Source organism: Dendroctonus ponderosae, unplaced genomic scaffold, assembly GCF_020466585.1.
Source record: "Dendroctonus ponderosae isolate FM_Combo_2020 unplaced genomic scaffold, Dpon_F_20191213v2 Dpon_F_20191213_129, whole genome shotgun sequence".
Classification (NCBI taxonomy): domain Eukaryota; kingdom Metazoa; phylum Arthropoda; class Insecta; order Coleoptera; family Curculionidae; genus Dendroctonus; species Dendroctonus ponderosae.
Window position 1 is genome coordinate 4,687 of NW_026017414.1, and position 11,567 is coordinate 16,253.

General features: G+C 32.6%; 1 protein-coding gene across 1 annotated transcript; it reads right to left on the reverse strand.

Moving 5' to 3' along the window:
* Nucleotides 1-306: 306 nt before the first annotated feature.
* Nucleotides 307-9,961, reverse strand: LOC125502360 (tyrosine-protein phosphatase Lar-like; the record flags this gene model as incomplete). Its single annotated transcript, XM_048663188.1, has 3 exons — nucleotides 307-468; nucleotides 1,181-1,312; nucleotides 9,917-9,961. Coding segments are annotated over 3 exons (339 nt in total), but the record flags the coding sequence as incomplete, so codon positions are not given.
* Nucleotides 9,962-11,567: the final 1,606 nt, after the last annotated feature.

Below are 11,567 nucleotides of genomic sequence, written 5' to 3' on the forward strand. Positions count from 1 at the left end.
GAAATTTTCAAATTAAAAACTATAATGGAAGTGTATTCTTCTAACTAATATTAAATTTTCCGTTAAACATTCGCAACTCTTAATCCAAATTTCATTAATTTCAATGCAACTCCCTTCATTAATAATTTACCTACATACCCATATATTCCAATTGGTCAAAAATCAATAGCACCAAATAGTTTAATCCCACGACAGTCGGTATCTTTTGTCTGAAATTATACCCGTTTCTATGCAGATGGTTGAAACAGTTTTCCACCAACATTCCAATTTATCGATATGTTTTTTTCACCATAAGTTCGAACTTACCTTCAAAAACCTGGAGGGTCGCCTCAGCACTAACGGCATCCCCAACGCCATTCTCAGCTACACATTCGTACATAGCATCATCTCGACCCGCCTTAACGGGATCGATTCTCAGCAGTGCCCCACCATCAGGAAAATCTTTCACTTGGTACCGAGTCTGAGAACCTGCAATATATTGATATAAGCACATTTGTGGCATGCAATTATAAAACGCGTCTAGCAACAATGTTATTCACGTGTTTGAGGAAACAAGGCCACAGAAGCAGTGAAACGATTAAACAGCCATAAACCTTACATATTGCTTTATTCATCTGGGAAATTACGCTTTCTTTTCCTTCGTTTAAATTTTCCGCTTTTTCTCCCTAGAAAACTGCAAATAGTGACGTCTCAGGAAACAACGGTCTTCCATCCACATAGTGGGATTAACCGTTCTTTAGGATGGTTTTATTTTCTGCTGTCGCGACCGCTTAAATGCGTTCTTTGGATTTACGACCGGTTAGGACGTGACTTTATATTCATTTTTAATTTCGAATGCTTGTAATATATGTGAAACATGGAGATCTTAAATAGAAACATTCATTCGTTAAGCACATGTAAGGTTTCCAGTAAATCCGCAATAATACCCGCTACAGTGTGTATCACTTATAATGGAAAAACTCTTGTATTTTATTTATATTTAGTAGCTTATCTAGAACGTCATGAGCTTAATTGTTTCGGGTGCTCTTTTCTAACTTCAGATCATCCCAGCCTCTTACGAATTTGCGAATAGGAACAATTTTCTATATTTTGAGATGAGATTTTCTATCTTAAGTTTCGATCATCTACACACTGTAGTTTCTTGACCAATCGCAGGATTTTATGATTGAAATAAACTTACCTGATACTTTTTTGCCATTCTTCCTCCATTGAATTTGCGGCTTTGGATGTGCTTTCGCTTGACAATAAAACCCTGCTACACCCCCAGCTTTAACTTGCTGGTTTCTCGGCTTGGTAACAATTTCGGGAGGATCTGAAACCAATACTTCCAATTAGATACAGATAAGGATTCTGAAATATAATGCGCTTATTTAATTCAATCAAATTTTCATCTGTGTTGGAATGTCCATTACTAATCCTGCTTTACATTAGTGCTATTTTCAGCCATTGCCAACTTGAACATATTCAAGGCTGGCTTTCCATAAAATACTCTTATTGGCAAGTTATTGATTTTAGAGTTCGCTAGAGCATATTTACCAAGAAATATTTTACGCTATTTAAATTCCAGCAGAAGGTTGTCTTATGCAAATGAAATCAAACAGGTTTCCCGTATTATTCGTGCTAAAATTCCGAGAAATTGTCTGATTTTAGGGTTGGCATTCGGATACGAAACAAATTACGCAATACAATCGTTCGAATTGCAAATGAGACATTAACCGGTCCCCTGTTTTTGATGAATTGCCGCGAAAAATACATTTTTGATGTAAATGATCACAAGTTCATTAATATTTCGGCTTCTCCCTGTGCTACTTCGGATCTAAAAAGTCCATTAATTTGATACAAAAAATGAGGGAATCATTTTCGCTATCCTAAATATTTATTCTGAAAAAGAGACCAATTTCTTATTCAACGTCTTTCAACGCATGCGAAAAATTGTACGGACGAAGGGTGCAATAATGCAGAAATGCCAACAAGTGACCCAACATTCCACCCGAACCAGACTAAAAATATTCATCAGCAGTTTTGTAATTTCCTGAACTGGTTAGATAAGACTGTGCCATCATTGAATGTGTCTTGTTAATTGATACCGAACCTTAATTTACCTTATCAAGATTTTCATAACGTTAAACGTAATTTATTAATTTTCCCGGAGATGGTGATATTGTGGATAATTGATTTCTGGCACGCCATCGACTAATTTAAGTATTCCTACTTTGAAACAGACAGTTAATAAAAGTGGTACTCGCAAGGCAATTATATACTAGTTAGTTAATTGAAGTAATGAAACAGTGTTAACAGGACAACATTAATTGATAGGATGTTTGCAGTAAGACGACGAGGATCCTTTTTTTAAATAATTGCCTGCAATCGACACAATATGTAATGCTTATAGTAAGACGAACAAACGTTGATTTGAACTCACTTGGGATTTAGTCCATGTATTTCAGTTTTTTCAATTCCCGCAAAAAATTATTCACAATTGGATTTATTTAATAGAGAAGGGTATCTATGCTCCGAAAATTAAGTCGCATTGGCATAAGGTGGACAGAGAAACGAGATGCAAATACGTGCACATATTAGCAAAGTGAAGAAATACACGCCTCAGAAGAGAAGAAATAACGGGAAAGTAGTTAGGAAGATCAACATAATAATCGCCGCAGAGAAAAACAAGAGTTATAGAGCTCATTAATATAAGAGCGGCAGAGCATTAAACATGAGAAGTCAGTTTGCCTCTTTGAATACTGAAAGCCAAACAGAAGATCCAGTTGGATCATTCGGAGTTAAAGTTTTGAAACATTTTTATATGAATGTATGAATCTGAGCTGGTTCTTATTGATGCTGGCAGCGATAATGTGGATAAGAAGAAGTTGATGCCTATCACTGTAAAAGTGTATGTACAAATATGCACATTTCTCTTCTAAATAGTGACAAAGATCCAGAAGAAGTTGTAATGCAAACTCTTAAAGTTCAGAACACTAATTTATTAACTAATCCAAGTGCTGCTCTAGAAGATTACCATGAAACACCTTAGATAATTTTAATGAACTTGCAAAAATAGCCAGAGAGAAGCTGAGACAGTTCACTTAAGTTTATCAGTAGCACAGCTAACAAATAGTTCGGGTAACAGAAGCTACATTTTTTTATTAAAAACGCATAAAATAACAGTAAGTAAAACTTTCAACATCGTTTCGGTTTCAAGTATTTTTACAGGTGTTGCTTAGGAGTTGCATATAATTCAATAGCAAGCGCAATTTTTTTCAGCTGAATAAAAATATGACAAAAATACGAATCTAAACTTCGGACGCTAAAAAATGTTAAGACCATGTTGCAGTGTTTGAGTTTCCAGAGATTTTTACCAGATATTGCACTTAAAAAATGCCAAATTTAACACTAATAAAAAGCGCATTCTATGCGTTCAAACTTAGGACAAACAAACTCATTGTCAATGATGTCGCGAATGAATCGGAAACAGATGAAAACTTTTCTAATGACCAACTTGACACTGTGAGCAATAAAATCAAACTTGGAAATAAAACCCCGTATTTTCTTAAAAATCAAAATTAAAGGAAAAGTTTTCCAAGGATAAAAAAGGTGGAATTTGGTCGACAAATCCCACTTAGTTAAATATGTGGTTACTTAAATAACCACATATTTAACTAAACTTGGTTAATTTTTTAAAAATTAATTTAACTAAACTAACTAAATATGGTTAAATTTTTCATTAAACCAAAATACACATCTAAATTACGAAAAAACCTGTTGAATATTTAGGTGTTTTCAAAATTATTTACATTGTTGATCTACACAATTGCATTTTCAGTCACCTGGTGATACAAGCATTTGATTTAATAAGATTTGGCATCACAAAACTGCATCAATTTTTCATGGATAGTAGAAGATCGTTTCATCAGTTACACTAAGTAATAATTTAGCAAATGAGTTGGTAAATCGCAGTTCAAATCCGAGACAATCCGCAACAAATTGGTGGGCTCAAAATGCAGCCAAAACGGATAAAAAGGCTTAATAAAAAATAAATAACTCCCATTTGTCAACTGGACATTACGAGCAAAATCCATACGGTCATTTTGCAATGTACCTGTATTAAAGATTTTTCCGCATCGGGCGTTGCAAATCAATTAAATTGGCGTTTTCGAATTTGGATCCGACGTTTTCCATCAAACGTTATCTGGAAACTCATTTATTTACACTGGGCATGTTTTATATTTTAAACAAACCAAAAATCAATTTGCGATCGGAGCGCCAAATAAATGATTCCGGCTAATTTCCTACAGTGGGATGTCAGTTCGAAAATGCAACTATCATTTGCCAATTTTTTACGGCGGAAATAGTCGGCCCCTAAACATTTGGTAGCAATTCATTCATTAAACTATAAACCATCGACTATGTAAAATGGTTAAACATAAATTTGAAATTCGATTGCTAAACAGAATGGTGCCAAAAAAAAGATGAGGTTTTGAAGAAAATAATATTTTAAAAAATGGAACTAATTTTTGTAATTAATTAATGAGGGCTGTTTACAAGCAATTTCTTTGACCAATTGAGGCCAAAGAAGAAGCAAATGTCTTGCTTCTTGTTTGGCTGCCACTACATAAATTATTTAATATCCTGACATTTGAAGGATTATTACCTACTCAAAAACCAATCGAAAAGTGTTCCGAAATTTAAAATTCAATATAATTATTTCAAGAACAATACGATTTCTTGTATAGACACAACTGCTTAAGAATAATAACATAATAAAAACGCTACTAACCCAACAATTCTTACAATAATGCATATCCTCTATAGTCTCGAAAAACTGACGTTACTGTTTCACTTGATAAACTTATAATAAAACCTCTGAGTAATAAATTCTCTGAAAACAAAATATGAAAGCAAACCAGGCAAAAAATAATAAATCTACATGTTTGATAATCGGCATTGCCATATGGAAACATTGAAATCACAGAAAGATTCTTTCGCAATGTAACTTTTCAAGTTGAGTAACATTTCCGTTTAATCCGAGTATCAAAGGTCATAACTTTTATTCGCCGAGCTTTTCAAACGAGCTAAAGGTTCGTTTTGTGTCTTTTTATTTGTTTTAAATAGCTCGGTAAAACGGAATGAAAAAATTGGAAAAATAATTTCCATCCCGTTCAACAGGTGTAGGTAGGTTATTTTTGATAACCGGTGCGGTTATTTTTTATGCAAAGCACTGGATATTGTGGAAAAAGCTATTCACACGTGCCCTTTTTAATGCGGGGTGGACGCTTTAAAAGCTATATTTTTTAGGTTTATACATATAGTGTGAATTATTTTAGAGCTATTTAAAGAATAATTTCTTCAATGTGGGCAAATAAATTGAATTAAATATATGAAGAGGTTTATTTGTTAAATGGAAATTTCTAATATGCGTTAGTTTTCCTTTAATAACGCAGGATTCTGAAGGACATTTCATTAAAATATAATCGAGAAATTACAGGATAAGCTCAAATTAATTAAAAAATATAAACTTATGAACAATACTATTCCAGTTTAATCTTCTAATGTTATTTCTTCAATTTCCTTCTTGCACTAATTTATTGTTAACAATTCAATCGGGTATTATGTATTTCCGAATTCCCTATCAGTACCGGTAATACATTAAAAAAAAATGTTCACGACTTGAAAAAATATGAAGCACTTATTTTAATGACGCATAATTGAAACCGTACTGAAACTTTTGTAATTAATGAAGTCGACGAAAAAAAAAGGAAAAAGTGAAACTTTTAGCCCAGGCAAAACAAATAATTTGTTAAAATACACCGTAATCTGATTAAACCGGCTTAGAGTCGCAATGTCAAAGTAGAATGATGAATTGTTCCTCGACTTTAATGTTCTTTATATAACAAAATTGTTTCATGATTTATGGGATTTTAAAGAAATAATGTAGAACATGGGGGTTTGGCGATAGCTTATAGGTGGGTAAATACGGTGTTCTAATTTCGGGTTTGAGGCTGAACTGAGCGTGCAAGGTTAGTTCAAAGAACTAACGAGGGACTGGAAAATTACTTTAAAATACACCTCTTATTATTAACCAACACAACAATTTATGCTTGGAGCCAAATGATTTTCCAACGACTTTTTTACTGTTAGCCAAATATAAAACCGTCTGCACGTAAAAATATAACAGTTTTAAACGAGAGCAGCCCAAACAACACTGAAAGTCAATGTTTATATTTACGGAAAAGTTTGCAATAAGCCACCGACAAACATTTGTTTGCTGCAAAGTACCAATTTTTACAACGGCGCTTTCAAACAAAATTCAATTAGCAATATAGCAAACTACAACTTTTTTAATACGAATTTTCAGAGTTAAGCATTGTTTCAACATGATTATATAATAAAGGTGAATTTTTTAATGAAACTGCCACATCAGTTTCAGCATTTGACTGTGTGTTTTCTTAAGATTCGGAATGGAAGCCGTTGTATTTATTTAATACTTATTTATAGATCAACTGGCCGATTGTCCATTAAAAAAAATCCTTTAAACCTGTTCATACAGAGCATACGCCGAGGTTTCCGATACTTCGTATACGAATTATATTAGTCTATTATATTCAATTCTTTTCACATCTGCTGAATTTCAATGTTTTATGAAATACCGGATTATGCGTATCTGCTCAAGAGTGAATTACATTTTTGCAACCAGCGAACATGGTAATTTATTAATTAGCAACTTGGTTTGAACCGGGAGAAGTTGCTAGTTGTGGCAAAACTATTTTCCTTTAAATTTGTGCCTATATTTTAAGAATATATATTTGGTGTTGTGAACTTTTTTGTGTTATAAATGAAAATCTTTTGATAATGAGATTGTGGTCTGACGTTAATTATACTAGAAAGGCGAAAAGTCATCATATTTTAAATGCGGATCGGAACGTGGATTTCTTAGCTTAAAAAAACAAAACAACAGTTTTAAAAACATATGTTTACAAATTCAGCCAAGATTACTTGGACATGATTTACTCTGATATGCAACGGGTTGTTTTTCATATAATCCATCGTTAAGGCAATTTGAAAAAAGCTTTAAACGCTTATTAATTTATTAGCTTTCATAATTTTTTTAACCAGCTAATACTACTTCAAGCGGTTAATTAAACTTTCTATATTTCGTGGTCTAGTGAGAATTCAGGAACAATGAAAATAATAACTTATGCCTAAAATTTGCCATATAATTCATTAATATTAGATAATAGGCAACTTTCAAATTACCAATACAACTTTTCTTTTGTATATAATACAATTATTCTGTATGTAGTGCAGAAAAAAATACTATTCCAAACTAAAAAATAGTGAAAATTCTTGAGCGAAGTAAAAAGTAGCAAAAGTTCCGTTCCGAAAAATAATATTTGTTATTTCTTGACAAAACTACTTCAACTTGTTTAGTACACGTTGCCATTACAAATTGCAATTTGGAGTTGACAGAATTCGCGAAGGAAAAAATAATAAATCAAATTTATAATAAACTTGTAAAATTCCTTAACTCCAGTCTTACAAAAATTATTAATCGACGTAATTTTGTGGATTATTTGCTTAGAACAAGGCAGTTAATCACGCACCAGTGATCACGCTAGTTGAAAGTTAGATTACTTTCCCTAATTACCCTTAGGGCTCTTTAAAGTTTTCCGGTATGATTAATGCAAATATTCTATGCAATCCTTTGATTAGTTCAGTAGATACTTATTGATCTCCATTCAAATCAATAAGTTGTAAACAAATAAATACCGTATTTTTTGCAATTTTCGGGAGGATAAAATGGAAACTACCACATATTTTGAACAGTTTCGAAAACTTATGACTAAGTTATGTGAGCCTTAATATAAATACCTGCCAACTGCACACAGTGAATGTTTTTTAATTAACTTTTTATATTCCCTATGGAGTCCGTTACGAAGTCAGTAAAATACATAAAGAGGGAAATGGCATGATAAAAAAAAACGCGGCGCGGAAATTACGAGCTATTCGAAAGCCTTTAAAAAGGTCAGATAAACGTATCAGTAAACTTGTGACTAAAATGAGTTTAAAGTAGATATAACATATTCCTTTGATGTCGGCCTCAAAAGTTATTTCATCTTGCTAAAGGATCTGAAATGACCAACGGCACTTTTTCAACCTTTGAGTTTGGATTTTAGCATGCCCACAAAAAGAATAAACGAGAAAGGTTAAACTCTATTTATACAGTAATAATAGAGGCTTCTAGACTGACATGTTTGGGCTTTGGTTTGTAATACAAAGGCGACCAAATTGATTTAGGGAATAATGTCCCTCATTATGATGCTTAGGTGGCACTAAACCTCATATTTAAAAGCATACATTTCCATTATTAAAATGCTCCTACTAAAACTAAATTTAAAAAAATCACGACAAAGAAAGATTATCAGATTCTTAGTGACTTAAATGTTTAGTTCAACAATTTTGCTCCTTTTTATAAAACTATAAAATATTAAAAGTTTTATGTTCCACCAGGTTGTTGTTAACTGATTTCCAAAGTGAAATATTTCTGTGATTTCAAAGGCTAGATTTATCTTGCAATCGACAAAAAGACGACGATAATATTACGTTCCAGTTTTTCGATCGAAAGTTTCAGAGCAGAAGTGAACATTACAGTGTCAGCTTTAAGCTGAAGCTAAGAGAGTTTTCTTGTAAACTTGTCTAGTAAAAACTTAGTGTCGACGCCTTTCAAGCTAATATTATTTTGGATATAAGTATATTGAGTAAAGAAAACGGGTCATATTTTAATAGTGAGACGAGAGACAGAAAAACAGATTTTAGGCTCATTACTTATAGCGGCTGGAAATATGGCGTTATAAATTAGAAATTTTACATGTTGGATTTTAACGCTGAACATGCAATATGTGCACTATTGCTGCAACAGTAATAAAGTGAGATTCTCGTTTTAAAAATGTTCAAAAACATATAACATTAAAATTGCGACTGCTCTCGGAGTCTAAATTTAAACTAACAAAAAAATGCACTTCACACCGGTTATATACATCAAGTAGTGTGGGAATTTGTATTGATTCCGCAAGTAGCACAAGAAACGTATTAAAATAGCAAAAGCAGGCAAATTGAATTGCAAAACGCGAATTTTTTCTTAAATTTGAATCAAACACATATTTTTAAACTCTGGTATCCGAACCCTCACAATTTGATTATGGGAAATGTAAAGGCTTGCCTTTAAGCATACGTGGAGGTAAGATTGAATGATAAAATGTAAAATATTAGAAAACAATGCAAAAAAGCCATTTGGAAACTTTGCAGAATCTGAAAATTAATACAATCACTTACCTTAACACACAAATATCACATATATTTTTTTCTCAAGATAGATAGGAGGAATCTTTTCAACTGTGTAATTAAAACAAGATAAGGCCGTGCTCGCTCTTTATTGTCATTCGTTCTTGGGTCGTAACGAAATACAGGGCGGATAATGTGCCTGCATTTTTTTAAATTTAACAATATATGTTATTTTCGCCAAAGCTTTGATTCCATCGTGTCTATCTTGAGAAAACATAAACGAAATAGGAGTAAATAGCGTGGAAAATATTGCTTGGTAATAATGTTCCAGATTATTATATTTACAAATGTAAGTTGCTGGTTCCATTCTGCTTTAAAAAAAAAATCAGAGAATAATTGATTGAATCAATAGCGTCGATTCCTTCCATGATAATGCTAATCCCAACAGAATATTGAATATACATTCGTGACTCAATTAAAATATCGAACCACAAACTAAAAAATTGCTTTCTCACGTAATTAGTATTTTAATTAAGCAAGAAACATTTTGGATAGTTTGTGGTTTAATTAAAACGATGGTCACCTTGGGAGTTCGACAGTAAGAACAGGGTATGAACATTTCAACGGAACCGCAACTTACGTGTTAAATATTGGATGTAAGGAGAACCGGAATAGTTTCCTGGAACTGAAGAAAATTCCGGTTAAACACAATGTTAGGCATGCATTCGAGATTCTAAAAACCAACGGAGGCCGACAACATTGCGATTTTCCATGTAGCTTTCCAAAGCATATTTATCCAATATCAACCCACACTTCCCAGAAGGACATCCGCTGAAAGTTTTTTTTTTACTTTCTTTATTATGTTTTGTCATACTTTTACTTCTGGAAGTTTTTTTAATAACAGGAACTCCTGCGAATGCTATATTTCAGGTACATCTGCCAATACCTGCTGACAGTAGGAAATAATCTCTTCTCAGCGCATAAAAACGACCATATTCATATATGATTTCATAGCAAGGTTGATCTCTTGAATAATATAAAGAAATATTACTTTATTTTGTAGTAGTGAAATTCAGTATCATCCTCCTGAGCAATACTACATGTATATCGGACTTTAGTCTTCGATTAATTAATTCCTAAAGACCGAAGATGTGTGATTTAGACGCGAGTTTGGGTGTCGCCTGAAAATAATTTTATTAATAAACATATTTATAAAAACACATTTATTTCTTCAAGATCCAGACTCTCTAAATATTATTTTGTAATATACTATAATAATATAACGAAACGAAAATTTCGATTACATAAAAAGTAAAGAAATATGAAATTCAAATTCCGAGTTTAATCCACGATTTAACTTTTAGCACTCCCACAGATTATTTGTTTCAAATTCGTTGCGGCTTAAAACATTCGAAAATGAGAAAAAACGGTCACAGGAAAAGTCAAAAATAAAGGCAATTTGAGAAAGTGATGAAACGTTGGAAATAAGCAAAAACATAATCTAAATGTAAATAGGATTATGTAAAAAAAATTATTTTCTAAGGGCGTGAATACCGACCAACACTGTCTTATAAAAATAAAGCTTGGGGGCGAAATCCATCAGAAAATGTAATTTCAATTAAAACGAGAGAATGAATGGCGAAGAACTTGAGGCCTCCATCAAATAATTAATTATTCCTTGGGAATTTGTGAACTTCGGCTACTTTACTTCGCGAAACAGATACCCATGTGCCTAAATTGTTCTTTATTTCACAATTATTATTATCCCGAACAGCTCACATTGCAACTAATTAATTTTTGTTTAATACACTATTGTTTCAGGAAAATTCACAGTATAAAATGGACTGTATTTGGTCTTTAGTTAGTTTGATAGTGAAATCATATTTTTTCCCTTTGTTGCCAACACGAATGGAACACTTGAATGAATGAATGAAACAGATGCTTTTGCTATTGGAGGAATGATGACGATTAACGACAAAAGTTGAGGGTTAAAAATAATAGCAACGCAATGAATGCTTAGAACGATAAAACCGTTTTTGTAACTTTGAAGACGTCTTAAAGAGATGCACACTGAGTAAGGCGCAATAAAATTTGATATCAAAAAGTAATTAAAAATCAAGAAGTATGTTAAAATATAATAATTATGCGGAAAGGTTTTGTTGCTGGTTAGAATGTGTTCGCACGTCTAAATAAGGGCTGAAACCAGGAAGGTTCAACTACCCAAATGGTTGGCCTGCGAGAAAACCCAACTTGGAAATAAACTTGTACCTTTCTCTATGAATTTAATGATT